At 41.1% G+C, this 27,733-nt stretch overlaps 1 protein-coding gene and 2 long non-coding RNA genes across 8 annotated transcripts; 1 reads left to right on the top strand and 2 right to left on the bottom strand.

The window, feature by feature from the left end:
* The first annotated feature begins 4,330 nt into the window (after window positions 1-4,330).
* On the top strand, window positions 4,331-14,414 carry LOC309486595. The gene is made up of 2 exons (XR_014201608.1): window positions 4,331-4,460; window positions 14,275-14,414. It is a non-coding gene; the product is annotated as an uncharacterized lncRNA (long non-coding RNA).
* LOC309486290 lies at window positions 5,079-11,874 on the bottom strand. Of its 4 annotated transcripts, XR_014201456.1 has the most exons (9): window positions 11,338-11,874; window positions 10,673-10,702; window positions 10,501-10,584; window positions 10,351-10,410; window positions 7,170-7,623; window positions 6,210-6,248; window positions 5,739-6,055; window positions 5,530-5,648; window positions 5,079-5,422 (listed from the first exon to the last, which is right to left on the bottom strand). It is a non-coding gene; the product is annotated as an uncharacterized lncRNA (long non-coding RNA). The 4 variants fall into 4 exon arrangements; XR_014201457.1 differs by lacking the exon at window positions 10,673-10,702; XR_014201458.1 differs by lacking the exons at window positions 10,673-10,702; window positions 11,338-11,874 and adding an exon at window positions 10,887-11,074.
* Window positions 14,415-17,153: 2,739 nt separating the features above from the next.
* LOC309485516 (sterile alpha motif domain-containing protein 3-like) lies at window positions 17,154-22,214 on the bottom strand. 3 transcript variants are annotated; one of them, XM_082152393.1, is made up of 9 exons: window positions 21,962-22,214; window positions 20,742-20,952; window positions 19,407-19,568; window positions 19,047-19,134; window positions 18,782-18,946; window positions 18,348-18,551; window positions 17,968-18,139; window positions 17,778-17,857; window positions 17,154-17,451 (listed from the first exon to the last, which is right to left on the bottom strand). In XM_082152393.1, the coding sequence occupies exons 1-9, from the start codon at window positions 22,194-22,196 to the stop codon at window positions 17,155-17,157; spliced, it is 1,614 nt and encodes a 537-aa protein (XP_082008519.1). In that variant the 5' UTR covers window positions 22,197-22,214; the 3' UTR covers window position 17,154. The 3 variants fall into 3 exon arrangements, with proteins under 3 accessions (XP_082008519.1, XP_082008520.1, XP_082008521.1); XM_082152394.1 differs by having other exon boundaries at window positions 17,968-18,127; XM_082152395.1 differs by lacking the exon at window positions 18,782-18,946.
* Between the last annotated feature and the right edge of the window lie 5,519 nt (window positions 22,215-27,733).

Raw genomic sequence — 27,733 nt, 5'->3', positions numbered from 1 at the left:
CCCAGGAAAGATATTTTCTGACTGGGTGACAGGGAGCTCTTCGCCCAATTGACACTCAGACCCAAATCCTCGAGGTGATCGAGTAAAATGGTCGTGTGTTCTATGAGCACTGCGCGAGATTGCGCTAGAATCAGCCAATCGTCCAAATAGTTCAGCACTCGCATGCCTCTCATTCTGAGGGGTGCGAGCGCCGCATCCATGCACTTCGTAAATGTACGGGGTGCTAGGGACAAACCGAACGGCAGGACTGTGTACTGATATGCCTGGCCCTCGAAGGCGAATCTCAAATATCGCCTGTGACGTGACGCTATCTGTATTTGAAAATACGCGTCTTTCAGATCTATTGACACAAACCAATCTCTTTGGCGAATCTGCACAAGGATTTGCCTGGTCGTGAGCATCCTGAACTGTCGCTTCACAAGCACTTTGTTCAGTTGCCTTAGATCTAGTATGGGTCTGAGACCCCCGTCTTTTTTCGGTACCAGGAAGTATCTGCTGTATAGCCCTCCTTCGCTCTGAACTTGAGAGAGAGACTCTATGGCCCCTTTGCTCAATAGTTTCGTCACTTCGGCTCGAAGTAGATGTGCTACTTCTGTTTTTACCGTGGTCTCGACGCGCGCCACATGGCGACGAGGGCGTCGGCGAAAACTGCAGCGAATAGCCTCTTTCTATAATGTTCAGCACCCACTTCGAAACCCCGGGTAGCTTTGCCCATGCGTCTGCATGGATAGCTAGGGGTTGAATACGAAGCGCGCTCCGCTCGCTCAGCGATGGAGAAGCTTCGGTGTGCTGTAACACAAGCGTGGCGCTCGTGACATTTGAGGCATGGGGCGCGCTGATGACAGCGGGCAGATTGCCCGCGCTCGACTCCTCTGCGGTGGTTAACCGCGAGGGGGAGGGCTGGGCGGTTCCCGTGGGAACTGTCATGTCTATGTGTGGATGTGGGCGCGGGACAGCGGGCACATTTATCACACCGAAAGCATCGTTCGCTTGCGTGAAGCGAGTGCACGTTGGTTTCGTTTTTTACAGAAACCGTGAGACATGCATAACGTGGTGTTAGTAGGCACATTCACCATGTTTGAAGCGCAATCGGTCTGAGTCGATTCATGTGCGCGAGCCCTGTGTGACGGGCTGTGCTTGTGTGTAGAGATGGGCACTGGGCAGTGGGCATTCTTCTTACACATAAAGCACCATCGGCCGTGGCCGGGACACCAGAAAAATTCACACTTATGGGATTTATCTGGGTAGCCGTAAAAACGGCGTTTGTGTGCAGGCAAGCGGGTGACAGAACCGACTTGTTTACTGCAGGATACACTGGAACAGTCACATTTACTGGAACTGAACGAGCGAGAAGTTGCCATAGAAACAGAGAGCGTCAACATGCTGGCGTTTATTGCAGGCCTGCGTGCATTACAACAGGCTTGTTCACTGCAATATTGACATTTCCAGTCGCCTGAATTCCAGAGGGGAATGGGAAATGTATAGGAAAAAGGAGGTTGGTCCGTCCGCAGTGGGACCAGAAAAACTCCCTTTTTTCCTTACGCCAGTGACGCACGGAACACCATAGAAACGGTGTTTGGGTGCAGGCGAGCGGGTTGTACAACGCGCTCGTTGGCTGCAAAATACACATCTGCAGTCGCCTTTTCAGGGAACTGACAGAGCGAGCATTGACGGCATAATTTTATCTGCCGGTAGACCCGGGGATCGAACGCGGGTCTCTCGCGTGCAAAAACCTGAGAGTCTGCCACTGGGCCACAGGGGGAGACACATTGTAACTCAGTTAGCGCGAGTATTATAAGAGAGCGTCAACGTGCTGGCGTTTGTTTGCAGGCATGCGTGTATTACAACAGGCTTGCTCACTGCAATACTGACATTTCCAGTCGCCCGAACTTCAGAGGGGAATGAGAAATGTACGAGAAAGAGGAGGTCGGTCCGTCCGCGGGGGGACCAGAAAACGCTCTTTTCTCCTTTCGCCAGTGACGCACGGAAACCATAGAAACGGTGTTTGGGTGCAGGCGAGCGGGTTGTGCAACGCGCTCGTTGGCTGCAAAATGCACGTCTGCAGTCGCTTTTCAGGGAACTGACAGAGCGAAGCATTGGCGGCATAATTTTAACTGCCGCTGGACCGGGATTCGAACTCCGGTCTCTCGTGAGAAAAACCAATGATTCCGCCACTGAGCCACAGGGGGGGAACGCAAAGATTTTCGGATGCACGAGCATATAAGAGCGTCACATGCTTTCTTCGGCGTATGCTTGCAGGCGCGCTTGTATTAAAACAGGCTCGCCTGCTGCAATATTGATATTTCCAGTCGCATGATCAGGGAACTGGTAATATGTATGAGAAATTGAAGGTCAGTCCATCCTCGGAGGGACTAAAAACACACCTTTCTCCTTTCGCCGGTGAGTGACGCATGAATGGGGCGCAGAAGGCAGGGTAGCTTTCTTATAACGTAAAGAAAAACTAACCCCGACCGTCCGCTTCCAGCCTCCCTTGTGAGCGGCGCAGTTTGCGCGGCTTGAACAGAGGGAGAGAGAAAGCTAGCCCTGTGACCGCCCGCTCCTGACATCCTCTGTGAGCGGCGCGGTGTGCGCGGCTCGAACAGAGGGAGAACAGGTATCGTCCCCCAAGCAGGCAAGGCAAGCGGGCGAACCGGCAAGCTTTGCGGGTTGGGGGGGGGGGGGTGGGGGGGGGGGGGGAGGAGCAGTCTCGGAGAAGGATGCCAGGTGAGTCCTCAGAGTCACCATAGGCAGTACCTAACTCGCAGTGAGGGCAGTCGCCGTCAGCGAGTGCGAGAGCTGCGTGATCAGGAAAAGGGGCGTCTTGAAAAAGATGCCCAGCTCTTTTAGTGCAATGGGAGTGTGTGTCGCGGCGGCGAGCGCACACACACATACATAAACACAGTAGCAGAGAAAGGATATAATGCCGGAAAGCGCAGCAGGAAGGCAAGGAAGGCGGCGCGGCCAGCGACTTCAGTGACTCGTCCCGCTGAAGGTGCTCTCTTTCAGACGGCGCGGCTTCTTATCCAGCTCCAGCGATGCGTGTGCTTCGCTTGAAGGATGAAAAATCAGATAATAGCTGCCTGCGAGCGATATTTATAGGCCTAGACCACGCCCATTTCGGCGGGACGTGACGCAGCGGGCGCGAAGTGCCCTGATTGGGTCTGACGTCACGCCAGGCCTCGCTCGATAGGCTGCTGCAGTTGCCGCAGAGCAGCCAATAGGCGCGCGAGCTGTCTCGCCTATGTCTGCATTGCTGCTGCAACGCGTTTTGCATTATTACAAAATTAAGGATAATTTTTGGCTTCAATATCTCGCGGAAAAGGATTTTCCCCTAGCGTAAGATATCTTACGCAGTACGAGAGACCTCTCGTAAGAGAACTTTGTTCATTCAATACAGTGGACCATGAAAATTTGTGAGTATAGCACACACTGTCCAGAGCTGATTTACAGAACCAGCCAATGACAGAGGAATCACCCGATCAAAAATGTGAAATTCCTTAATTCGTTGAATGGCCCGTTCAATGTGGATTCTCAAACGAGCTATGTTTTGGGTGCGTGCAAGTTCCTCATTGTTGAACTGCCCACTTTGGCCAAGAAAGGGTGGGATAACTAGTGTGGCATGAATTTCATCCAGTAGGTCTTTAATTAAAAAACCTTTGTCCACCATCACTGCATCGCCCTCTTGAAGAAGATCTAGAATGCCAGATGATTTGGTTATCTCTTTATCAGAAATGCATCCTGTGTAAAGACTGCTTACAAAAGTCATGCTTCCATCAGGTGAAATTCCAACCAGAGACTTGAGTGTTGTTGTGCCTTTGTAGTGTGAATAAGTTTCGGAGTTCAGTACCTTTGAGCTGGCTGTTTGGACTCGAATTTCAGTACAGTCTAAGATGACTCTGGTTTTGGGGTAGAGAGTCTTAAAATGATCTGGCATTAGCTCATCAACTGCAGCTCTACTTGGCCATATTGGCAGACTCCCCAACATAAAATACAAATAATTTGCCCACGTAACACAGGTTCGACTAACTGTACTTTGTGAAACATTGAAACGCACAGCAATATCTTGTTCAAGAAGGCCCTGTCTAATGCGGCAAAGGAACATGAAAAACTGATTAAACAGTGAGAGATGTTGTGCTTGGAATCCACGCCTCAGTGTATGTTGGTTGGTTGCACTAATTCTTTGCACTTGAGCCCATGAGGCCATGCTCTCTGCTGTGGGCTGTAGAGCCAAGAAAACAGCTTCTAAAGTGTCATAGTCGGGGAATCCTGTGTAAAACTGGACGAGTTTTTGATTACGTGAGAAATGTTGTATACCAAATTGTTGGTTTTTGAGCATTTCATTCTCAGCAGATAGACGAGAAATTTCCTCCCGTAACGCCACAAGTTGCTCCTCAGAAGTCATGGGCTCCACAGAGTAGTCATGATCGGGGTGAGGCATCTCTGTAGCATGACTGTAGATTGTTTTAATGCAGTTAAACAATACATTTGCAATGTGTTTACCACATTGAGGAGTGAAGCAGGGCGTCGTCGTAGATCAACCAAACGCAGGTCGTTTGTGAGGCTGCTGGTTCTGACGTTCATGTGCAAACACTGCATGAAAATTGGGATTTCCGACCCCGTAAACGGCCGTAAATCTCCCTAATTTTCGGCAGTTAACGACAATTTACAGCCTGTGAACGTCGCGTTCGTCTGTGCCGAATATTGTCGGAAACGAACCATGACGTATGCAGAGCGCTCGCGCCGGAGGTGTGAATGGCTCTAATTACCATATGAATAGCAGCTCCCGCCAGAGAAAGGCTTGAATTTCCTCACTCACTATTGGTTGAACCCACGTGGTTTAAACAAGAAAAATCACTCGTGATTGGTTGGCAGATCTGTTACTATTGGTCACCCTCGCTCATTATAAATTCAAAAAATTATAATATTCATATAAATAATAATATATAAAATATTTTTTTATATTCATAATATGCTATTCTGTGGTATATTCATGTCATTGTTAACCTATGGACTACACTATTATTACCATCAAGGACATGAATTTATAAAGGAAAGGAAAATTTGCCAGGGACATGCTGTTTATTCAAAGAAAGAGCTTTATTAGCACAAACACAAAACAATATACACCTATGTACAAAGCATAGATCATCTGCACACACAACAAATTGGAAGCTCAGTGTCTGTTTTCATCTTCGGAGCTGTAGGTGACTAGCGGCGTTCTCTCTGAATTCGATCCACTTTGAAAACGTCTGTGGTGCGTTGCCCTGTATTTAGGAGTCGCCTCTAATCTCGACTGCAGCGTAGCACAGAGCTCTGTGAGCTCCTGGCTGGTGGTTGAACTTCATCGGACATCAGATCTATGGTGGCGCACTTCCAAATGCCCACGTCATCCTCACCTAGCACACCGTCTCGCTTCTAGCAGCTGTAAAAACAACCAATACAGACAATCAGTACTGTGATGCACTGTGTATGGACACAAAACATCTATTAATGCACTTGAAAAATAGTCACATTGACTAAAAATCGTACCCTCTTTCTTCTCGCTCGACTCCGAGCTGAACTCTTCACAGCTTCGGCCTGCAATGCCAGATCTGGTTGTTTGTACCTGAAGCTCCTGCGTACTGTCTCGTAGTACGTCTTACAGGCAGCTGGAAAACAATTAAATGAGAGTGATATGAATAAAAACAACGCAAGTCACAGTAAAATGAAACAAGGAGAAAATAGTAAAAGTTACTTACAATGTCGTCATGATCAGCGTCATGAAAATCTGGACTTGCAGACATAGCTCTGAGTAAATGTGAGGTTACGCCCTCGTTATGAGGCGAGGTTACTCTATGGAAACAAAATGTATGATTAAGATCGTAAACTATAACGGATCTATTTTCTTATACAAGAGAATGAAAGCATATTCTTTGAATCTTACCTTTAAAATGTTTGTAAGTTTTTAAGAAAGTAAAAAAATAAAATAATGTAAGATTCTTTTTTTTTTTTTTTCTTGCCCCAGTTCGTAGCGCCCACAATTTGTCTCAGAGTTGTGAAGATGGCATACTGCTTCCTGTAAATTACATGATTATTTACAATTATTAAATAAATAATAGCCATCAATCCCATGACCTCTTGCTTTATGATGAAATCATGAAAAACAGAATATTCTTACATTTCACAAGGCCTGACAAAATACAAAAGTGACCGATGAGATGAATACTTACTGGGTGTCAACAGGTCTTTGCTCAGAGGTGCGCTAGCATCTTAAGGGCGAAAAAAACAAAGAATATTCTAAGCAATATAATATGCTCTTCTAAGCAAGACTGTCTGAAACATGTCATTAAGCCAATAAAATAAACTGTTACCAAACTTGATTCTCAAGCAGTAAGTAAAGACCAATTTATAGTTATGCGTCGACCTCCCGCTGTAGCTACAGAGTAGGCTGTGTACATAGCGTACCCTTTAGCACACCCTGACGTGCACCTCTCCCAAAATGTAACAATGCGTCAATTTTACGTGGACGGAAGCGCTGTGATTGGTCTAGAACGCCTCCCTCGGGTTTCACAGGCTTCTTTCTGCATGTGTAATTGTGCGTCAACAGGGACAACAATGCAGAAGTATAAATGAAACAGTGTAGCCTATAGCGTAGAGGCTCGGGCTTCGGTCTGACGCAAAAGTATAAATCAGCCTTAAAGGATTAGTTCACCTCAAAATGAACATTTCCTGATAATTTACTCACACTGAGTGACAAGATATCCATGTCTGTCTTTCCTCAGTGGAAAAGAAATTAAGTTTAAGGAAAACATTTCCATATTTTTAATGGCATATACTTTAATGGCAACCAAAGATCTCAATGTTCCAAGACGGTTCAAATGTCCGTCTCAATGCAGCTTCAGAGTCTCTACACAATCCCAGTCGAGAAATCAGGTTCTTATCTAGCAAAACCATCTGTCATTTTCTAAAATTATATATACACATTTATGTATTTTTTAAACAATTGTTTGTCTTGTGCTAGTCTGCTGGCATTACAGACATTTGAACCTTCTTTGAACATTGGGATTGTTGGTTGCCATTAAAGTCCAATCTCTGTAGAAAAATACTGAAATGTTATTCCTCAAAACTAAATTTATTTTCCACTGAAAAAAGAAATAAAGGTTGGGGCAACAGATAAAGTGAATACTCACTGGAAATTTCCTTGCGCTGAAATCTGGCTGCACATTTCTCCGGGTCAGAGAAGGCTTCCACAAGACATTCAAAGTTTGACTTAGAGTCTGAAACACATGAGTCAGCCAGTAAGTACGGTCATGTTGCCTATACTAAATTAATAATGTAATACTGGAGTCATTACTACGCTTAATTAAGAGTGAGAAGAACCTACTCATCTTGAATGGACAAAATAAAGCGAATGTTTTTGTCTCATCTTTCCATAGAACATTTGAAAAGTAACTGAAACTACTGGAGCTTCAAACGGGCAGAGGGACGACCAGACTCTGACCATAGAACGCTGCCCGTTTGAAGTTCCAGGAGTGTCAGTTACTTTTCAAATGTTCTATGGAAAGATGAGACAAAAACATTCGCTTTATTTTGTCCATTCAAGATGAGTAGGTTCTCACTCTTAATTAAGCGGCTTAAATAACTCTGACCAGCACTGTATATATTTAAAATAGATTATTCACAAGCAGTAAAAAACTACTTGTCTTGAATGGAGTGTGACTTTGTGCAGAGCAATGTTTTGTGCAGGGGGAAAAGTACTTACCAGGGGCTCGTTCTTCGTACGTCGCTAACTCAGTTAGCTGGATTTGATTGTTGACGATTTGGCATGATCTTGGATTGTTTGGTTCTTCGACGCTCATCCTGGACTTGCTGTCATAGCAACAGGTGCGCAAACTTGAACCTGCTCGGGAGCAGGCTTATTTCATGTAAACAGGATTAGACTGCGGCTTCATAAGCGGAGCTGATACGGGAAGTCCATGGGGAAGTCCAGCGCAGCGCGATAGTGCACTTTCTGAGATTGACATTTTTTTCTCGTGACTCGTGAGATTGTCGTTTACATTATTAATTTGTTGGAAACGCACATTATTTTCGACTTGTCGGAGTCGGGCTTTAACTACAGCACAAACTGTTTGCATTGCCCTATGATTATTTGCGAGTGGCTCTTCCTTTACACTATTGGAGCAGAGAACTTGATGGAAAGTGCTGTCTCTGTCGTGTCATTCGGAGTTTACCTGGCGCTTTTAGGTTTAAAAAACAGTTTTAGGTTTTTAAGACCCAATGTTGTAAAGCAGTTTTTTTAAAGCAGTTTTTTTTTTTTTTTTTTTTTTTTTTTTTTTTGGCTATCATTTTTTATGAAGATCATGCAATCATGACCATGCCGATTACAGTATGTCACTCAGGCTTCACTAACGTGATTGGTACCATAGACTATAGGCTTCCATAGACTGCCATCAAGGCCTCAATGAAGGGGATTATGTGAACAGAAAGGGGGTTCACAATGTAAATGTGCAGCCCAGTTACTATTGGGAGTCTTAATATTCCAGATTAATAATATTATATCAAATAAAAAAAGTCAGTTGACTAAAATCTTCCATATCACAAATGTGAAAGCAAAATGGCCAGGATCTGTGCATGACTTAAGAATTTTCAGAGATTCACATTTATGCACATTATTTGAAAGTGGTAAGGAAAGTTCCACAATTAAATATCAAGCTCACTGTATTACATACACTTATGCTGATCCTAACAGAACTGCATTTCTTCATAGGTGATTATGACATGTTCCTGCCTGCAGACAGGTGTTTTATGACCCCATTCCCTGACCCAAACCAGTTACAATGCAGTAGCCAGGACAAGGGCACACAATGAAATGAACTTTGGCTAACTAAAGGGAAGATTTCAGTGTCTGATAAGTCTGAGGTTTGCACACCTGACAGGGCCTGTGGCATTGCTGCATGTGCCATATTACACAACATTGCCCAAAAAAAAACAAAAAAAAAAACTTTTCATTATAATATAATGAAAAGTTTAATAAAAGACCAATATACTTAGTTCCTTGAGTTTTATTTCAATTGTTCTTTGTAAAGAAAAGCCAGTGTTCAAGTGCCTGCAACAAGAGATATTAGACACATGCCTCATGCAACAAATAAAAAGGAAAAGTTGTCTATACACTGCCCACCTGTAGGCCTATGTCTCCTCTGTCTGTGCAGACTCTTCTGTAGGCCTTTCTGTAGATGTGGAATCCTGCAACTTATATTGCTGCCATAAAGCATACAAGTATAAATTAAGTAAAGTTATTTATGCACTTGCAGGTAGGCTAGTTCCTCCATATGACAGTTATCTGAGAGGGTTTATTCACTGTCCAGTGCAATGGAAACAAATGGACATTACAAAGTCTTATACTTTCTTTCCTTTGGAAAGTTATAAAAAAAATGTCCACTTACTGCACATATTTCAGCCACCACTTTCTTGGGAACAGATACAAGTGTTGGTGTATTATGTAAAAGTGCACAAAAGAGGAAAACACAATGTCATTATATGAACTACACTCTGGAAAAATATTTTTACATTAATATAAGTTTATTAGTTTTCACTTTCACAAGTCAAAGCAATTCATCATTACTCAAGATTTAACAGTTGAAATGACTATACAGCCTTAATTTAATGCAGCAAAAATTATTTTACAGTGTAGGCTACTAAGATCTTTTCTTCTTTTTTTTTTTTTTGCTCAGCCTTTTTCTTGGTTGCTTTTATAAACAGCCAACCATTTATTTAACAGTGTCTTTTATAAAAGAGACTATAATATAACAAAAAAATTACCATTATGTAGAATATTTTTGTACTTCACTTTTGTTTGTTCCCATGTTCTAGTGTGGTGACTCTGACATTACAATGAACAAAGTAATTATGCAATTATTCAAATACAAAAATATAGGCTAATAAGTGATAAAAAAAACATCTAACATGGCCACTTCTAACGGATTTAAATTGTCTGCTACTTTTTGCCAGCCCTCTCTCCTGGCTTTTGCAGACTTTGAGGTGTTCCCTGGCGTTTTGCATTAAAACATTAAAATTCCGAATAAACTTCGACTATTAGTTCTTGCTCTGCTGCGGAGAAAAACTGTGCGCGCTCTTTGGCCACGCTGAACAGCCAATAGCAGCGTTGCTGATCAATGTTTCTACTATCGATACATGTCCCCTTTTAACCCAGCGCATGAACGCGCAATTATCTCAGATAACTCAATCCAGCGATACTAATCCTATCCGGCAAGTGTGTTCGAAGAACCGAGTTAGCCAGATCATGATTAGCACGATGATATTATCTTGGATGTGTCATTTGATCTCGGATGTAATAAGCAACGTACGAAGAACGAGCCCCAGGAGTGGACATTTCACTGCCAGGACGCTCCACTTGGCTAGACATGGCACAATCTTTATTAGATAAAACACATGAATAAGCCTGTGACTTATGTTGTACACAACACAATATTATGTTTAAGTTGTCATCAGTAACTTACTCACCAGTATTGTGCAACATGCTGGTGTCCTCAATGGGCTGCAGCTTCCTTCGTACATTATTGAAGGGGGTAACGTTATATCTTGACGCTTATACAGAGGTAATGTAAAATAAAATATATAAAGTTAAAGGATTTAATTTTTAAACTGCAATTATAAATTAAGAGAAAACGATTACCCCTGATATTCTCATCCGAATCCAATAATACTGCAAAATAAAAATAAAATCAATCATTTGTATAAAATTTCAGGCCCAATTTGTATCAACCGATTTTATATTTCAAATGTATAAAATATCTGAAAATAAGAATACCATTTCTAACAGAACCCTCCGATTTTTTTTTGTGTGCTTCCTTGTAACGTTAAGTTAACGTTAAGTTAGATCTAATCACCTCATCGTCCTTCTCCTCTGCCTGGTAACGTTGTTACGTTAGGTGTCACATTCACGACGCACATTTATAAATTAGACAATTCACCTTTAAACCCACCTTGCATCATCTGTGAACCCCGTAGCAAGCTGCTATATGGACAAGCTAACTTAGTTAGCAAAGAGCTAAGTTAGCCAATCAGACTCAGAACTCTATGCCATGCTGCTATCGGTTTACGTGCAGTTTAGTATCCCAAATTGACATATTCTCTCGTGTACAGCTAAAATAACATGGACACTGAACATGAACCATGAGCAGCAAGCTAACTTAAAAAAAAAAAAAAAAGCGCCAAAAGCTAACGAGAAGTTGTTTACACAGAGAGTGCGCGCGCGCGACCGGCTCTCTCTCTCTGGTCGTTCTTTTAGTTAAAACATGCGCCCCGTCACAAACGCAGCCGTTCATCTACATTACTCACCGATCAAATAAGACTTTGGCAGGCGCTAAAACAAGTTCAATGCAGGAAAATTCATGCGTGAGTTTCCATTAGACTCGCACGGTAGCCAGGCAAATGGCGAGCTCAGCTGTTGTTGACGCTGTGTGTGTGCTTCAAGATTATGACGCAAGTGCTAAGATTCCGATTGGCCAAGAGAAAAAGTGCTAAGATTCCGATTGGCCCAGAGAAATGTAAATTATAAGATTTATCCAATAATGTTTCGCAATTCTAGCCTGCATGGCAGTTTACTGTGAGAAACAATACAGAAAATACAGGAATATATAATTGTTTGTGTTTTGTTAGCTTAAGTTTCAGTGTGGATTGTTTGTGTAACCTTTAGACATTAATGAAGATAATTTAATATTTTGTCTAAATCATGCAGAAAACCATCTATCTTTGGATAAAAGCGTCTGACAAATGGATAAATGTAAAATAATATATATTGCCACTGTACACTGTAAGTCCAGATGTTCCTTCATGAACAACAGCCTTTTAAAGTGGATTTTAAATGTGGTTATTCAATTTGTCCCATTTTGTCTGTTTAATAATACTGCTATCACAAAAAGGGCAGTGAAAATTTCTGCAACATGTTATGCATTGCTCCAAAAGTGGTAGCGCTATTCAAACTCCACTGGCTACCTGTCACATTCAGGATTGATTTTAAAATTTTACTATTTGTGTATAAAGCTCTTAACAAACCGGCCCCCCAAAATCTGACCAATCTCCTCTGCCCGTACACTCCATCTCGTACTTTGAGATCCAGTGATCACTGTCTTCTTATCGTGCCCAGATCCAGACTTAAAAAACGAGGCGACTGCACTTTTGCGACTGCAGGCCCAAAACTTTGGAACAGTCTACCCCTCTATATCAGACTAGCTCCCTCAATTTCCATCTTCAAAACATCCTTGAAAACTTATTTATTTTCTCTTGCTTTTAATACCCCTTGACTATGATACAACTATTGCCTTTTTTTTTTTTTTTTTTTTTTTTTTTTTTTATTGTCCTGTTTCTGCCCTGCATTTTATCTATTGCCCTGTACAGCACTTTGGTCAGCCTTGGCTGTTTTTAATTGTGCGTTATAAATAAATATTGTATTGTACTGTATTTTTTTTAGAATTAAGTTAATACCTTTTAGTCACCTGGGATAAAACGCCCCCTGCTACCCTCATTTGCATTTGTAAAGCTCACAGCAGTCTCATTTACATGTTAAAGCATTAGAGGGAGGGGGGTCACGGGGCAAGCAAGTCCCACGTCAATTTCCGACAATTTCCGACAGTTTGCAGTGTTGCCTGTAAATTGCCGTTTGCAGTCGTAAACCTGAACTTCCACGACAATCTACAGCGCCGGTAACTGTCGAAAATCCCACTTTTCATGCAGTGAAATGTGTGTAACGAAAGCTACTTATTTCCTGAGTTAAAATATTTAAAGTTTATAGTGTAACTATTGTTTAACGTATTTTATACTTAATCTTATACTTATGTATAATACTTAAAAATACCCCGATGAAAATGAACCATGCTTTTACTATAGTAAAAGTGTAGTAACCATGTTTCTTTGGTTGGACTGATAAAGTTAACATTTGTACAGCCACAGTATTACTACAAATAAGTCAGACAGAAACATCAAAAGAAATACATAAAAAAGACACTTGCATGACACTGTACTAGAGCCTTTTTATTTATTGTTTTGTAGCCTGCAATGAGGCACTCAGTATCTTCATCGGACCCTACAAGATAAACACGGTACTTTTTTGGCACAACATAAACCCATTAATATTACGAGACGACAAAATATAACTTTAATTAGGGTTAAACATTTGAATTCTTACACTTAAAAACTGAGGGCGCATCTCCGTTGCTGCATCCGACTGCCATGTTTACATCACCATATCATCACCGCAAAGCTCCTCCCTCCCGCACGCAATGGGTTGTGGGCAATATTAGCCGTTAGAGTGTGCATTGATCTGCACTTCGAATTCTAACCGGAAATAGTAGACCATCCGGGTATCTTTGGAATACTCATTTCAACATACTACGATTTGGGACGTACTAATTCTAGTTTCGCATACTATTTAGGACGGATAGTATGCGAATTGGGACTCAGCACTGGAGTACCCCCCAACACTGCAAGTTTTCTTTGCCTCCCTAATCAAACACACCTGATTCAACTCATCAGCGCATTAGTGATGATGAGTTGAATCAGGTGTATTTGATTAGGGAGGCAAAGAAAACTTGCAGTGTTGGGGGGTACTCCAGGACAGGTTTGGGAACCACTGATCTAGACTATTCATGGGTTTCATCAGGTCCCTTTCCACAGGTGTATAAAATCAAGCACCTAGATTATGAATGCAGACTGCATTGTGCTTGATTAATACACCTGTGGAAAGGGACCTGATGAAATCCATGAATATATGTCCAGTTTATTGTTCACTTGATGCATATGCATTTATTACACATTCATTTTCTAGGATAAATTTGTGCTCACCATTCTTCATCACTGCAAAAAATGCTGTTTTTTGTGTTGTTTCCAGTCCAAAAATCTAAAAATTCTTAAATCAAGAAGCATTTACTAGAGAAGTAAAACTACATAAGAAATTCTATTTTGTTTTCAGATAAACAGAAAGTATCTTAAGTGATTTTTGCTTAAAACAAGCTAAATTATCTGCCAGTGCAGTAAGGAAAATAATCTTGTTTTAAGATTATGTTTTTATTAAGTTTTTTTGAATTAAGTTTTTTTTTCTTACTGCACTGGCAGATAATTTAGCTTGTTTTAAGCAAAAATTACTTAAGTTACTTACTGTTTATCTGAAAACAAAAAAGAATTTCTTATGTAGTTTTACTTCTCTAGTAAATACTTCTTGATTTAAGAATTTTTAGATTTTTGGACTGGAAACAACACAAAAATACTAAGTAAGAACAGCATTTTGGTCCATCATTAGAAGAACTGCAGATAATACAAGAGAACATTAAGATCCATACATATAATGGCCTGGTTTCACAGACAGGGTTTAGATTATACCAGGATTAGGCCTTAGTTCAGTTAGGACATATCTTTTTTTTTTTTTAAGTATCTTTTATAAACATGCTTTATAAAAAAAAAACAGCAGTAATTGCTGTGCATATTGAGACAAAAAACAATGTCACTGACATATTTTAAGAGATACTTTCATTTAAAACAGTTCAAAACATGCATTTTAGTCTGAGACTAGGTTTAAGCATTGTCTGTGAAACCGGGGGAAAAACAATACTACGTATGACTTAATTGTTTGTCTTTATTTGAAATACACTGTTTACATATCACATTTACTGACAAATGCATTTACATGTTCATTTAAAACCACTTAGTTTAAACAGTATTCACTCATTTTCCCCATTCTGCTCACCTTTCATCTTCCTCACGTTCTTCCTCTAAATTAAATTTTCCTTGTCTAGTGCCGAACAGAAACAGAAGCAGGATTAATTCCAAACAAAATAATAACATCGTGTACATTATTATGAGATGTCAAACAGGGTTTTAGCTCTGACAATGCGTGCACAATAAGCTATCACATTGATTATAAACTAGATGTACCGCATCGCGGTACAAAATATGACCGCCGCTCAGGCCTGCACTGGCTTTCCACAAAAATAAATGACGTGGAGTAATTTGGCTGTATTGCGTGTTTATGTATATACCTAAAAAAAGTAATAGTATGTGCATGTCTGTGTGTGTGTGTGTGTGTGTGTGTGTGTGTGTGTGTGTGTGTGTATGTGTGTGTGTTTGTGTATGTGTGTGTCTGTGTGTGTGTCTGTGCGTGTATGTATGTGTGCGTACATGTGTGCGCGTGTGTGTTTGTGTGTGTGTGTCTGTGCATGTGGATTTGTATGTGTGTGTATGGGTGTGTGTCTGTGCGTGTGGATGTCAGTGTGTGTGCATGCTTGCGTTTGTTTGTATTCCTGCATGTGTGTGTGTGTGACAGTATCATCCTAAACCAGCAACCCTTCGCTCAACAGCACCATCTACAGGCCGATGAGTGTACAGTCACTAAATGTGCACATAAATGAATTTATTTTATACCCCCCCATGGATGAAATTCTACAAAACTTAGCAGAGGATACCCCCAGAGGTTGTCAAGTTAATCATACACATGAAATATGGTGCAGTTCTGAACATCTCCACTGAAGATAGGGGCGATTAAAGCAGAATAATATTGCATTTTCATTTTTTATGGGAGGGGCGCAAATCACAAATGAGTGATTATGGGCTAGGTTGATGTGCCATAAAAATTTCTTCATCCTCGGTGCCACGGTTCAGGTAGTTATTTAGGAAAAACTGCATTTTTTTGGGTTTGGGGGGGCCCAGCGCGGGGGGGGGGGGGGGGGAGTGGCCCCCGGGGACCAAACGAAATTTTTCCTTAGAAGTCTAGTGGGGCTACATGCCCACCAAATTTCATGTTCCCCGGTGTTTCGGTGTCCCTGGTATCGTTGACGAAAAATGTAAGGGGGCCCCAGCGCGGGGGGGGAAGTGGCCCCCGGGGACCAAACGAAATTTTTCCGTAAAAGTCTAGTAGACCAACATACCATAAAAATGTCTTCATCCTCGGTGCCACGGTTCAGGTAGTTATTTAGGAAAAACTGCATTTTTTTGGGTTTGGGGGGGCCCAGCGCGGGGGGGGAGTGGCCCCCGGGGACCAAACGAAATTTTTCCTTAGAAGTCTAGTGGGGCTACATGCCCACCAAATTTCATGTTCCCCGGTGTTTCGGTGTCCCTGGTATCGTTGACGAAAAATTTAAGGGGGCCCCAGCGCGGGGGGGGAAGTGGCCCCCGGGGACCAAACGAAATTTTTCCGTAAAAGTCTAGTAGACCAACATACCATAAAAATTTCTTCATCCTCGGTGCCACGGTTCAGGTAGTTATTTAGGAAAAACTGCATTTTTTTGGGTTTGGGGGGGCCCAGCGCGGGGGGGGGAGTGGCCCCCGGGGACCAAACGAAATTTTTCCTTAGAAGTCTAGTGGGGCTACATGCCCACCAAATTTCATGTTCCCCGGTGTTTCGGTGTCCCTGGTATCGTTGACGAAAAATTTAAGGGGGCCCCAGCGCGGGGGGGGAAGTGGCCCCCGGGGACCAAACGAAATTTTTCCGTAAAAGTCTAGTAGACCAACATACCATAAAAATTTCTTCATCCTCGGTGCCACGGTTCAGGTAGTTATTTGGGAAAAACTGCATTTTTGGGGGTTTGGGGGGGCCCAGCGCGGGGGGGGAGTGGCCCCCGGGGACCAAACGAAATTTTTCCTTAGAAGTCTAGTGGGGCTACACACAGAAAAATCAAGGTACAGGATTGTACCTAGAAGAGTATAAATGCTTTGTCGCCCCAGCTGTACCCTAGCAGGGTACAGCAATGTACCTCTGAACATTGGTACATTTTTGTACCTTCTTGTTTGTACCTCTAAAAGAACATGTATGTACCCCCTAGTGTTAGAAATGTACCATTAGGTCCTGGTATGTTTTAAAATTACAACATGGTATTTTCCCAGATCATATCACAGATGTCCTGCTGCACTGATTTGTCCTAAATATATATAAGAAAAGAAATACTGTACTTCTGAGAATTAAGTTCATGGTGTGATTTAATTCCTTCAGATGCATCAGAGCATTTTCCTTAACCAGTTTTAAATACAAAACAGAGGCAGTGCATGTTTCACAATTTATTTAATCACAAAAGTAAAAAAATCAAAAAAAAAAAAAAAAAAAAAAATCACAAGAGTGAAAGTCCTTCGAGTGCACTTTGGGCAATGGTACAGTTGAGTCATGATGAGGATCTAATACAAAAGGTTAATCATCCGGACTAAAGTTACTGGCAGTGGCTTGTCTCCCTCTTCCACAATGTTGACAATGCGCCTCTGAAGAAAAGTCAGTGTGTTTTTCAGGGGTGGTGGATATGCAATGTTGAAAGTAAAGTACATACAGAAGGCTGTTATGAAGGCTTCATCAAGGCTGGTGCACTGGCACACATCTATTCCATCTACATTCACCACACTGAGCCCTCTTCCAATGATCGCCGTTTTCCAGTCTTTATCCATCAGTTGTATGGTTGGAAAGGGTGAAGCAGGGTCTCCCTACATTAAAAGAAAACAGATTTTCAAATTCAAAATAAACAAACAAGTAAATATAGTTTATTGGCATTTTTATTGCAAGCACTTGCCATAGTTTTGTCATACGCGCATGTCGGTGATGTCGCAAGTGTGGTTATGTCTTTATGAATTTAGGCAAGGCAAATTAATTGTAGGTCTTAATATTAATTTAATAACAATACCAGCTTTATAATAATAATATAATGGGAAAACGAGCCAATTATCGTATGATATCATCAAAGGCATCAGCGTTATCTCTAACTATCGTCAATATACCATACTATCATCACAACCCTAATTCAGAAGCCTACCTCTCTCATAGTAATGTAGTGTACACTCTTTTCTCTGAAGATGGATGGCAAGAGGAGAAGCCCGGCCCTCAAATCAATTCCTGCAATATCGGAAAAATATTTTAAATTCACAATCACATATATTTTGCAATGTAGTAAAGTAAATTGCAGATATTATTGTGAGGTTCACTAGCAAGGTGACTGTCTTTACCTGGTATATCTTCAGCCAGGGCATCTTGTCTTGCTTCAGTGTAGTGTTTTGCTAGGGGGGATTTGGTCTTGGCAAGTTTGAGCACATTAGGTAGAACACTGGCAAAACCCTCTCTGAAGCGATGACAGAAGCCGTTTGGTGAAGGATGGATACGGTCAACCTCATCAAAAAACTGTAGGATATACATGAAGACATGATTAACATTCTTCATTCTTACTGAAACCATTTGATTTCTATACTGTAGCATTTAGAAGATATTTTCAGAAATGTTTAGTTTCCTTGTTTTCAATGACAGCAATCGACATGTCTTCAATTTCACAATTTCCAAAATTATAATATATTGCTTCCCTGTAACATTCAGGTGTTTTCAATATATTCACTTCAGCAAGCATTCTTAAGAATGGATATTTTTTTAGTACATCCTCTACAGACATTCCTTCGATGATTTCTCTACGTCTCCAGGAGAATGTTCGTGCCATGCGGTCTTTCACAGTCAACATATCTGGATGCGCCTTCCGATACTCATTTTGTAACACGTTCACATGCACCTCAACAGATGTTGAGTCCTCCCCAACACAAGTTTCCTTTGTCAGAACAACAGAAACAGATATGCAAAAAGTTTGAACAACAAGGGTTTTTTAGATAAATAAAAAATAAATTTAACATTGCATGAAAAATGAGACCTAATGTTCAGTCAGTGAAAGAGTGAAGTATATGTGAAAAAGTAGTAAAATATATTATCTACCTTACATTGTCCTGCACTAAGTGAAAATGTAAAGGTGTATGTAAAATATGTATATGGCAGTGGGCTTACATATGCTACACTGGCAGACTTTCGACAAAAACTTGCAGATGCACTGGTGGATCTGGACTGTTTTGTATGGCCAAACTTCTCTTTCAGCTTTCTGACTTCGCTGTCGCTGACAAGAGGTGCACGTTCTGCTTTAAACTTCCTCTTTAGGGACATGTGCCAGGTGTGCTAGTAGCAAAACATATTCCAGCAAGTAAAAGATGAAGTAACAATATCTTGAGGATTATGCAAACAGATCAATCAATGGCTTAAAAACAATGCAACTTACATAGCCATTTCCCTCCTTATCTCTCAGGAAAGGGTATTTCACAATCAGTGCCTTGGCAACTTGAATATACTCTGCATTAGTTGGATACCTAGCACAAAGGCAGAAACAAACTAAATCAATCTTTTGGTTTTGTCTTATGGTCTACATAGATTGTGAATTGATCTTAAAGATTATATCAGTGATTTCAGGCCCCCCCCAAAAATGATCACATTCATCTAATCTTTCCTAACGATCCAGCTAGCGGATCGTTAGGAAAGATTAGATGAATGTGATCATTTTTTTTTGGGACCTGAAATCGCTGATACAAACTTTAAGTAGTACAGTTGTAGTAGCAGAGGTGGTAATAATTGTTATACTTACAGGGTGTATTCTGCCATCATTTCATACAGCGTTCTGATTATTTTGTTGCGTACTTTAGGAATTGTGTGACACGGTTCCTTGGTGTCAAGTCTCGCCTGGACATCTCTGGGAAAGGTTGGAATGACAGTCACAAGGGGTAGTCTCCTGTGAGCTGCTTCACCACTGCAATACAACATTAAATACATCAGTTACCAATTGACCCTTCGCAGGGAGCTTGATTGACAGGTGATCTGACCAATCATACTTCGCCATCCGCCATTTTGTCGGAGCACGCAGTCAAAAGAGATGGTATATTAACATGGGAGGATTTGAACTTGAAAAACGAAGTGTACTGACGCCTTTCCGCAGTTAAAACAACATTCCTTTTTATGTTCATTCATGGCTATTGCTATAACTGAACTAGAAGAAAGAGATGATCGGTTCATGAGCAGCTTTAACTGATGCTCTACAGTAATCTGACAGACACATTAAAGAGCCACAAAATGGTATTGTTTAAATTTCTTTTTAAAAATGACCAAATATGAAAGGTGAGACTTTGTTTAACATGTTTAATATCAAAAGTAACTGAAAAGTAACCTGGTCTGTCCTGTCTTTCAGCCAGCGTGTTGTCAGTCTTCTCTCTGCTCCACAATGTATTTTTCACTGCATGAGAACATGGTGTGTGTGAGAGAGAGGCGTAGCTTGTCGGGCATAGCAACAATAACTAAGGGGGGCGGGTCTTTGCAGACGGTCAATTGGCCATTCACAAAGACCAGCTGTTACTGTTGCTATGTCCGACAAGCCACGCCGCTCTCACGCAGTGAAAAATACATTGCGGAGCAGAGAGGACACTGACAACGCATTGACAGACAGGACAGACCAGGTTACTTTTGATATGAAACAAAGTCACAACTTTAAAATTTGGGTCATTTTTAAAATAAATTAAAACAATAAATAACGTTTTGTGGCTCTTTAACACGTCTGACAGATCACTGTAGAGCCTCAGTTAAACCTGCTCATGAACCGATCATCTCTTCCTTCTAGTTAATTTATGGCATCAAATTAATATAAGGAGAAGTGTTGTTTTAACCACGCAAAGACGTCAGTACACTCCGTTTTTTAAGTTTAAATCCTTCAACGTTAATCTAACTCTCCTGATTGCTTTGTCGGACAAAAATGGCAGATTATGATTGGTCAGATCGCCTGTCAATCAAACTCCCTGCAAAGGGTCAATTGTGGGTGGATCCTATTGAATAAAATTAGATAAAATTCACCATCCAGCAAATGCCCAAACGAGCAGACAAACTCTTGTTGAACACATTTACCAAACCGGGACCCTCATAATGCTGCCCTTACCTTGGATTAGTGAATGGATGAGGCTGGGGTTCTTCCGTAGACTGAGCGACTTCAACTGGTACTGGCTCTAATACAACAGTGGTCTCAGACTCCTTATATTGGCGTAAAAATTGTTGAAATTTTAGTTGCTTTTTGAAGGAACCATCAATCAGGTAGCTAACCATGGCTTCAGTGAGTCCACAGTCCACTGTTTCTCCATCCACGTCATTTTCTGAACAAACGCAAAATTACAACAGTTATACACTGATAACTGTAAAACACACACAGAATTAAGTGACGTTACGCCTAAATGTGTGGAAAACGAGAATCGACAGAAAATGGCAGTTTTGCTCAACTCTATGAACTGCTAAACCAAATACGATGCGCTCATTACGTTACATATGAATTGGAGAAAGTGTAAAATAGGGGCAAGTCCAAAACATCTAACGTTAAATAAATACCCATCCATGACTGATGAAGTTATAATTCACTGCCGCTGCCACTAAAGCTCCGGTTGCTATAGAAACAGTGTTCTTAATGGGCCGTTCACACAGAATGCTTATTTGCGTTAAGACGCGATTTTAACGTTCATAAACCTCGACCTAGTTCGTGATTGCATCGAAAAACAGTTGAAAAGGTGCGAGTGGGAATAGAAAAACGCGTTCTGTGTGAAGATAGTACATGCGCATTGGTTGGTCTAACCTGAATAATATTTTTTATCGCGGTTTGAACATAAGAAACAACATCTATGGGACAGGTCATGTCAGATTTTGTTCCTGAATTGACAAATGTTAATTTGAGCAGTTTTTGATTCAGGATTCCCTCATCATGTGAGGTTAGTCGACAGCAGACTGCACGACGCGGGAAAAAATGGGTTGTACTGCCCAAGACTGCAGGGGCTCTTGCTTAAAATGATTTAATGGCGACGACGACAAGTCAAGTGGAAATACAACAAAATAACTATGTATCGTTAACCCAGCAAGCCATAACTTACAATAACGTTGGTGTAGTAACGTTAGTTGTTTCTGCCAATCGACTGTCCTGCATAGTTCATCTCCAACCCTAATCAAACACACCTGAAGCAACCAATTAAGGTCTTTAGGATCACATGAAAATTAGAGGCAGATGTGTTTGATTAGATTTGAAGATGAACTGTGCAGGACAGTCGATCGGCAGGAGCAGGATTGGACACGTTTTCAATAGCATGAATAGAAAACCAAGATATGGTTAACGTTACTTACCCCTGAATTTTCTTGCCTCTTCTTCGTTGATCTGTATTCCAGCTTTAATTATTTTTTGAAGTAGTTCATCCGTTGTCAAACTCGACAGAAATGCACAATTAATCGACATTTTCACTCTTTTCACATACTCTACTTGTGCACGAGAGAAAGCGCTGCGCAACTGTATTATGGCGACTTGATATTGCGCCTTCTCAATAGAAGAGCCAATCGCTGATTGGTAAAGTAAACGCGTCATCGCAACTGCCGTTAAAAAACTCCGGTTGCTATAGAAACAGTTTTCTTTCAAAAACAATGACGTGCGAGTGATAAGCCCCTTTCACAAAATAATGCCAGTAATTTGCAGTAAACGACTTTTTATTTGTATTTTTTTATTTTTGTAAATGTGCTGTTCACACAAGATTGGTAGATCTTTGCCATAACCAATTTACCAGTATTTGTGTATACCCTGTTCACATGTAATTTACAGGGAGTTTACCAGTGTGTATAAAGGATTATTGTTGGTATTTGAATAGACCATATCGATCCTACATTGATATGTATTTTAAATCTATCCAGTTATAATTTGCATAAAAACAAAGCAATGTAATGATGACTAGCTAAAAGTAATTAATGAAACTTATACAGGCCATACTGATCAAGAATTGGAAGGACATTTACCAGTAACCTTTTTACTTAAATAAACACAACTCTCTATTTAAATTAAAATTGATCTCTGATTTGCTGCATAATTTGTACCTTAAGCTTGTTAAAAGTACATTTATGTACCCTTTGCTGTCAGAACTGATTTTGTACCTTTAAATTAAAACAAAGGTTCAACTTTGTTACCTTAAGGACCATTTCCTGTACCCTACAGGGTACTTTCGTGGCAAATCTACTTTAAGGTACAGAAACGATACCCCTATTTTTCTGTGTGTACATGCCCACCAAATTTCATGTTCCCACGTGCTTCGGTGTCCCTGGTATCGTTGACGAAAAATTCAGTAAGGTGACAAAAAAAAAACAAAAAAAAAACTTTGACAATCCCTATATGACCGCTTTCGCTAGCTACGCTAGCGGCGGTCATAATTATGAACCAGCTATACGACCTTAACCCTGCTTGAAACTGTTGTAAATATTGGATTATAGACCTAAACTTGGTCCTATGTTTATGGTAAAATGTGTATCTTAATTCAATAAAAGGTATGAACGATTTGAATTGCGGCATTGACAATTGTAGCTAAATACTCTTGTCACAAATTATTAAACAACTTTTGCTATATAATATCTTTTGTAAAACATATCTTATCTACTTACGATCGCATGGAAGTCCTTTCACATGACTGTCGAGCCCAGGTAAACACTGACGGGACTGAACCTTATTTTAGCTTCCTGATCCCAGTCAAAGTTCTTGAAAAAATTTCCAGAGAAAAGTGTTTGGAACACACTCTTGAGTTCTTTGTAATCTATACGAATAGGATATATTAGCACTTAGTTGTTGTTGTAAAATATGCTGTAGCAACTAGCAATTTATTAGTGTTTAAAGGAAGGTAAACTTGCTTAAAACATAGAAATTAGCGATTAGCCAACAGGCTAATATCCAGAACTGATATTATATAAACAATGCAGTACTCTTACCTGAAAATTAGGTCCAATGTCGCGTCTAATTTTAACAATCCATGTTTTCCGAAGTTCTTTGTCCTGTGGAAATTTGTGAAATGATGTATTTTCTTTATTTTGACGGCTGAATGACCGGCATCCCGGTACACAACAGTACGCCATATGAACGCTCTATCCCTCACAGCCTCGTTCTAGAATCAAAATGGTGGCAGGCTGAATAAGGCGTATAGCCCAGTCGTTACAGTAGGCTATGTAGCGGATGAGCAGATCATTCATTTCATTTGGTTCTGAATTAAGGAATCATTGGCTCTTTGAATCTGAACACAAATGCACTTTTCCTTCTTGCTTTTACACTCTGACCTCCCAAATACAAATCACACGTCAGCTCCAGCTAGTCGGCAACTTTTACGGCTCCTCAAATACTTTATAGCACCCTAGACAGAACGTTCTGCATTCCAAACCCCCTTCCTCTCTGCACCAAAGAGATAACAAAACTCTATGTGACATTCAAGACTGAGAAGTCACCACACACACACACAAACGTCCTTTGTATGTAACTCAGATGTTCTGAATTAGCGAATCATGATTTGCTAATTCAACCTCTTTTGTCAGAAGAGAAGACAAGAGCTTCTGTTTTGACCGCCTTAGGGTCAATTCCCTAGTGCTGAAACCTCCCGCAGCACCGCGTGACTTTTACGCCACACACACACACACACACACACACACACACACACACACACACACACACACACACACAAATACTTTCCTATCAGACACAGACTCTGAGATTAAAGTCCTACAAAGAACGCAAATCTAATAGCCATTACGAATGTTTTTGATATGTATTTTTATGTGTGTATAATTGGCCAGATAATGTCTGAGGTATCTATGCAACGTTATTATGTTAATCAAAATCACTATGCTAGTGATTATGAGGAAATTATGTAACCCTATATTTCCGTCATGCAAAAACGTCATTCGAGGTGTCAATGTAATGGGAAAAACATGTCGGAGTCGAATCTTGACTGCAAGGTACAATAATATGCATTTATTCTAGGAAATACCATATTTCTAAATATGAATGTTAAAATCGATCTCTCACATGACATAGTCAAAGTAGGCGTTTCTTCACAAACAAAGAAACTTATTTCCCGCTTCAGATCAGCAGATCCGATTTGCTGTTGTCCCAAAAAGAGGGCGTAAGCAGATGTCCTTTAAAAGTAGAGACCCTCTCCTCTGACCTTTCTCTCTCTCAACCTTCATCATCTTCTCCACGAGCAGCGCTTCTCCTCTACGGAACCAGTGGAACCGGCCTTGGCCTCTCTCTCTCTGGGACGCATACGCCCGCGACATGTAGGAGCTGCCCTGCCGTCCTTTGCAACTAAGTTCATACTCGCCTTTCCCCTCCACAAGGGAAATGATCAGAATTTTCTCGGTAACGTTACATTCAGTGAGCCTTTAAAGCTTCCCGCGACACCAGAAGACGCAGCACCAATAGGACAACGTCCGCGCTTCCTGCCTCTCAGCATCACTCGAACAGAGAACCAACTTGCAAGTACCGACCTCTATAAAGCTGAATCCAGGTGCCTCTTGAAATTAGGTTTCTGTCTGTAATAATTACCAGCTACTTTCTCTCTCTCTCCTTATTTTCTCTCTTTCATTTCATTCACTCTTATCACGTTATTTCTTATGTTCTTGTTTGTTTAAATGTTTGTTTGTTTTATTGTTTGCATTTTTACGTACGTTTATAGTTGTAGCTCATGTAATCTCTAGTCTTGACATTTATTAAAACCCATTCATACTTTGACTGTCTCTGTGTTTGAAAATCCATCTTTATAAAGTCAATGAAATGCAAAAGATCTAAGCTACACGCTCGATATTATAGACTACTTTGAGTAGTTTTAATTCATAAACCCGAAAGTTTTATGTTCACGGCCAGAAGATAAACTTTCTCTGAGTTTGTAAACGTGATACCCCTTCTTAACTGTGATAATCTTACATTTATTCGCTGGATGAATGACTGATGACTAGACCAGTTACAGAACAAGGTAATCTCGATAATTGATAAAGTAAATGTATATGCGATTTATGAATTATGACCATGAGTTATGATTATTAATAATTCCAAATTCCCTATATCCTTGAGCTAATTCGCATTGACCCAGAGTCAGATATACATTTACATTACAGCTATTATTATTAAACTAGTGATCTAGTCAGTGACCTGGGTTACCCTAATTATTTATTAAGTATTATGTAAGTAAACAATAATCCGTTGTAGCGAATTAGCTCAAAAAGGGAATATATAATTAATAATTAATCATACTGTAACGATCACTAGCTGGAGTGGCCTCGAGAGCCACCAGAGGGCGCTCCACAATAGACTATGATCACTTCCTCACAAACTACATTTCCCATAACGCACTGTCCGGACTCATCAGCACTCATCTCTTTCACCTGTTTCTCATCACCTTGTTTCACTCACACCATAAATACCTGGTTTTCACATTCACTCATCGCGTATTTACCCGTGTTTGATTCTTGTATTGCTGACCTTGGACTGTTTTACCGTTTCCTGATTGTTTCTCTGCCTGGCCTGACTTGGATTGTTTATTGGACTCTGATAATTGCTGCCTGCCCTGACCTCTGCCTGTTATTCGGATGTTCTCTGTGTTTCCTCCATTGATCTATTCGCTGTTGTTGACCCTGCCTGTACGACTACTCTGTAATAAAGCTGCATTTGGATCTTCACCTTCGAGTCTCGGAGCAGTTCATAACAGAAGACTTCGCCAACAGTGATCCAGCAGCGACGACCGGCCAAAGATGAACCCAGCAGCACAGATCATGTGTCTCCGTCAGGGAGAGAGGCCCATCGAGGAATACATCATGGTTTTTTTTGAACTGGCACATTTGACATCTTTCGATAAAGACTGCCTAATGATATTTTTCCGTGGTGGATTATCCGAACCGTTCAGCTCCCTTACACCACTCCATCACCCTACCTGGACCCTGGCCCAATATATAAATTTGGCTTTGCGGTTGTGTGGATCTCCCTTCACTGTGGGCGAGGTGGAGGAGAGTTCACCCTTAAAACTATTTTTGAGATGGGGGCTATACAGCCGAAGCTCCGTCGGCCGCGGAGCGTGTTCCACCGCAGACTGCACCATCAGCCAGCACAATTGCGTCGATTAGACCTGTCTGAGGGTGGAGAGGACTGGTGTCCAAGCTGGCCGATCTGCCACTGACATCTGTCCGAGCAGCCGAGGTCCAGAGTGTTTCACTGGTTTCAACGCTACTAATGCTACTAACTCCCCAGGCCAGAATTTTGTGCAGCCGAGACTGCCGACCCAGAGACTGTTCACGTCACGTCTGCCGACCCAGAGACTGTTCACGTCACGTCTGCCGACCCAGAGACTGTTCACGTCACGTCTGCCGACCCAGAGACGGTTTACATCACTTCTGCCCAACTAGAGCCTGCACTTCACACCAGTCCAGTGTAAGATATTTGTATTTGTAGTGATTCGTCAATTTAGCTCAAAGGAATTATTAATTAATTTATAGGGAATTCGAAAGAGTCACTTATTACAACTGAGCAAATGACTCGTTCGCGGTTCATTTGAACTGGCTGTAACTATCAACTCTGCAACGGATATAAATATCTGAACTATAGTGAAACACTATAGTTAGCAAGGTAACTTAGATCAGAAGTTTAAGACATTGAATTCGTAAGCACATAACACAAGTAATACTTCTCTTTAAAATACAAACAAGACTTTATTGATTATTCTAACACATAAAACTAATATCTAACACAAACACACGCACACACATTCATACGAGTTGCAGAAAGAAAGAGAGTGAGTAAAGAATAAGTTTTAAGAGTGAGATGATGAAATCCCAAGTTTCTATATGCACTTATAAGACATGACCTGGAACGAACCATCAATCATTCATTTAACCCTTCTATCGTTTCTTAGGTGGGTTATAAAATTTATATCACTACACCAGTTCAGCTTAAAAGTCTGGAGGCTACTTGCGTATTTGCCTTCCTTTTGGGGTTCCCTTTTTGTCGGCGTAAAAGGGGTTTCCCGAGTTCGTTCGTCCTCGTGCTGGGATGGATGTCTGGGGCGGCCAATCACGTGGTGTGCTGGTGGATGAATGAAAGTCTCTGAAGCT

The sequence above is a fragment of the Leuciscus leuciscus genome (genome assembly GCF_965113295.1).
Source record: "Leuciscus leuciscus genome assembly, chromosome: 2".
NCBI lineage: Eukaryota > Metazoa > Chordata > Actinopteri > Cypriniformes > Leuciscidae > Leuciscus > Leuciscus leuciscus.
This window is presented reverse-complemented; position numbering and strand designations above follow the sequence as displayed.